General features: G+C 30.9%; 1 protein-coding gene across 1 annotated transcript; it reads right to left on the minus strand.

Annotated features, from left to right (window-relative positions):
* Window positions 1-2,108: 2,108 nt before the first annotated feature.
* Window positions 2,109-2,859, minus strand: LOC123226706 (putative germin-like protein 2-1). Its single transcript, XM_044651242.1, has 2 exons — window positions 2,748-2,859; window positions 2,109-2,644 (listed from the first exon to the last, which is right to left on the minus strand). The coding sequence occupies exons 1-2, from the start codon at window positions 2,857-2,859 to the stop codon at window positions 2,109-2,111; spliced, it is 648 nt and encodes a 215-aa protein (XP_044507177.1).
* Window positions 2,860-3,758: the final 899 nt, after the last annotated feature.

A 3,758-nucleotide genomic window follows, 5' to 3' on the forward strand; every position in this document is an offset into this window, starting at 1 on the left:
ACTTGTTCCTTTTATTTATTAAATTTTAGCTCGTTAAATTTCACAACAGATAAAGGTTGTGAATTTAGTGAAATAGGAACTGATACTGCTTTAGTAACTAACAAAATATATTTAATATAGACATCATTTATTCATGTCATTTTAATGTGTCTATTTTAGATATTTTACATTAATCTAAATCAAACCAATTAATCATTTAAATTAAGACCTAACTCAAGTTTAATCAAATCAAATATATGAAACACCATCAGATGTCAAGCAATAATCTTGCACTTAAATATCGAATCAGATGATTCTAATAAATATATTGAAAATATGAAAGAATGTTCATTTAGACATACACATGGGTATTTGATTCATAGTTAATGAATTGAGTATGAATAGAATTAGCACATATATAAAAGAATTAGCACATGGGTATTCAAAATAAGGAACTCAATTAATCAAATGTATCGAATAGAAGTAGCACATGGACTTAAACGGTAATTTATTTACAAAAATTTCATCGACCAGCACATGGGTAAGTAATGTCACCAACTGTATGACTAGACAACATGCTTTTATACATTAAATTCTTGCATATACAACTAATTCATAGGCCTAATTTCCACGCTAATACTCAGTTCATTTTTAATATCTGAAACCAATTAAAAGCTAAACAAACCGTGCAGGGAAAACCTAACAAAGCATTAAGGATTAAACTTTCATCAATCTAAATGCCAACCTAGATTTCAAAATCACAAATAATCAAAAGGATCAAACTTTGACCTCAACTCTAACTCAAGCACCAGACCACCAAATCTAACATCAAGTAACCCACTTAATGAATAATTGAAAGTTCTATAATCAGGACTATGATACCACATGAAAATTGATATTATCAAAATTAGGACAAATAATTCATCACAACAATGTTTAATACTGTAATTCAAAAGACTCACATAAAGATGCAAAATATTCTTTCAGTCTTAATATGTGTCAAATCAATGTGAAACTTTAAATATGTGTAAATATTGTTTTTAAATTTTATTAACCTAAATTTGTCCTAATTTTATTTCCAAGAAATTAGAACTTATAATTATCATAGATTAATTAAGTTTAAACATACCTAACTTTATTGGTGATTTGATATAAGATTTTAGTTTGATTTTGACAGAACTGATGAAAAACACAGACTTGGTTTTTCTCTCTTCTTCTCATAGTTTTTTTTTTCTTTTTGCATAAAACTGATGGTGAAATAAAATAACGTTTTTTGACAAAGAGAATACCAGCTTTATATAGTTATTGGGGGAAACATTAATTAGACTCTTATCAAAGTGTATTATACTATATAAATTCTTCTAGATTAATTAATAACATATCAGCCCATAATTTATTAATATACCTATGTTTATGTTAATTACACATGGACTCCATTAATTAAATTATTCTTACGTCATATGCATGCATAAACAAACAAATTAAAGCACCAAGCCAGTCAATTCTTAATTTGAGCTTGTGTTTTTCAGTCATTTATTATTAACTTTACTCTGAACCTTCTTGTCCATTGGCTTGGTCTTTTTTCTGTATTTTCCTTTAATTTACCTTTGGAATACAACAATTATTCATGGACTGATTGGAGATAAGATTTTATCTCCTTTGGTTGCCAATGATTGTGATATTGGTTAAACTAAAATTGTTCTTATGCGAATGGGTTTAATTTGGGTTTGTTTGCTTTTAAGAGGGTCATTGTCTTCATTTTGCTATTTTAATTAAAAGAGCCTTTTTAGAACACAAACCGATCTGTCTGTTTGAGAATCGATATCAAATTCAACCACTAAAACCAGTTTTAATCATTGGATGAAGACTGAATTAGGTAAATAATATCAAACCATAATTCAATTATCAGGTTATACTAGTTTCATCATAATATTATCGTTAGCATGATGTCATGCTTATGTCACATGACAAAAACTTGTTTTTAATTTTTAATTATATTATACTAACATGACCAATATGATCAATTGGACCAATCCATTTGCAATTGACCCTTTAACCATGTCAATGCTTGATTAAGATAATAAAACATGATAAAAGTATAAATAGATTTTCAGAAATTGAATCATTTTCTAGAACTTTTCCTGGATTTGATTAATAACTTTCTGATCGATCTGGAAAGCCTTGGCGAGAATATGACTTGAAATATCAGGATTTGAACCAAACACCGCATTCGCAATTGTAACAACTCCAGGATTTTGGCTGCTGAGTCCTGAAATGGAATACGCATACCCAGGTCCAATATTTTTCTGGAAGTGAACGAGGCCAGCCGGGAAAACAAAAGCATCGCCCTTGTTAAGCACTTTGGTAATCAGGCGATTTTCAGGATTGGAAGTTACAAATCCTGCAAGCAGGGTGCCTTCCAGGACGGTTAAAATTTCACTGGCCCTGGGATGATAATGGGGAGGGTTGATTCCCAATGGAGCAAAATCTGCTCGAGCCACTGAGATGCCCAGAGTGTTGAGGCCTGGAAGTTGCTTTACTGAGATCCTGTTGGCGTAGGAGCCAAAAGGATTTGATGTGTTTCCTCTCAAGTTCAGCCCACTGATATAGAAATCTTCTGCTTTAACCAGCTTTGGATCCTTACAAACAAAGCCATTTTCCAAGACTGCCATGCACAGACCATCATCATTTAACTACTTATAAAGCATGGAACAAAAAAAAATTTATCTAAATTGTACATCTAACAGGCATGAAACTCAAAATGGTACCTGGGCTGTCGAGGTCTGCGACGCAGAAATCCTGAAGAGGGCTAGGATCCCCTCCAAATGCAACAGAAAAAGAAAAAGAAATGAGTAATAACAGGAGAATTCTGGCTGTCATTTGAAGCTAAATAAAGATGCGTCTGAAACTCAGCAAGTACTGAAACAACTATTCTAGCTTGAGTTTAGTTTCGATGGATCGATAAAGATGAAAGAAATGCCATCCTTTTATAATATAGGTGAGTAAAAGCAAGAGAGAAAGTCAAGAAATGCCGTCCATGGCCATAAAATAATACTCATAGTTTTTCCTGGTACGCATTCGCATGACCAAATCATAATATACTTAAGTTAATTAATAATTGACTTGGCTAATTTTGCTCAGTCCAGCCAGACTATATTGGATCAACTCTCGATCTTAAGGTAAATGCTGAAGGAAGGTTGATTTGTTCCTTTTCTGGGACTTTGTTCATGCAATACAGTTGGGGGCCGGGGAGATGCCCAAGAAAAGTTTATTTCTATAGAAATAAAAGAAATTAAGAAATAAGTACTAGGGTTGTATCTAAATAAAAATTAGTTTAACTCAATTTGATTTAAGCTGAACTTTAATTAGAGTTTGAATTTGCTAGTTTGATTCGAGATAAACTGAAATCTCTCTTTTTATAATATTGTTTATCTGTCGATAATGTTAATTATCATAGTGGTAATAGTATTCATTTCGTTAATGATACTATTAATGTAATGCATAATACTATTTATCTTATTAATGATAATAAACTCAAACAAGTTTGAATTGATCATATAAATTCGATTTAAGCTCGAACGAGCCCATTTACAAGTTTGCCTCTATTTTTCTTTGAAATTCAGTCAAATTTTCAGCCTCCATGAGTTACCCATCTCAAATTCCCTGATATTATAAAGATTTCTAATTGATTAATTACATTATTTGGTTATCACTACATAAAATAAATAATCAATGAAATCCAAAAATATTTAAGTATTTAAAAATTTGCACAAAGTATT

Source organism: Mangifera indica, chromosome 10, assembly GCF_011075055.1.
Source record: "Mangifera indica cultivar Alphonso chromosome 10, CATAS_Mindica_2.1, whole genome shotgun sequence".
Taxonomy (NCBI): Eukaryota; Viridiplantae; Streptophyta; class Magnoliopsida; order Sapindales; family Anacardiaceae; genus Mangifera; species Mangifera indica.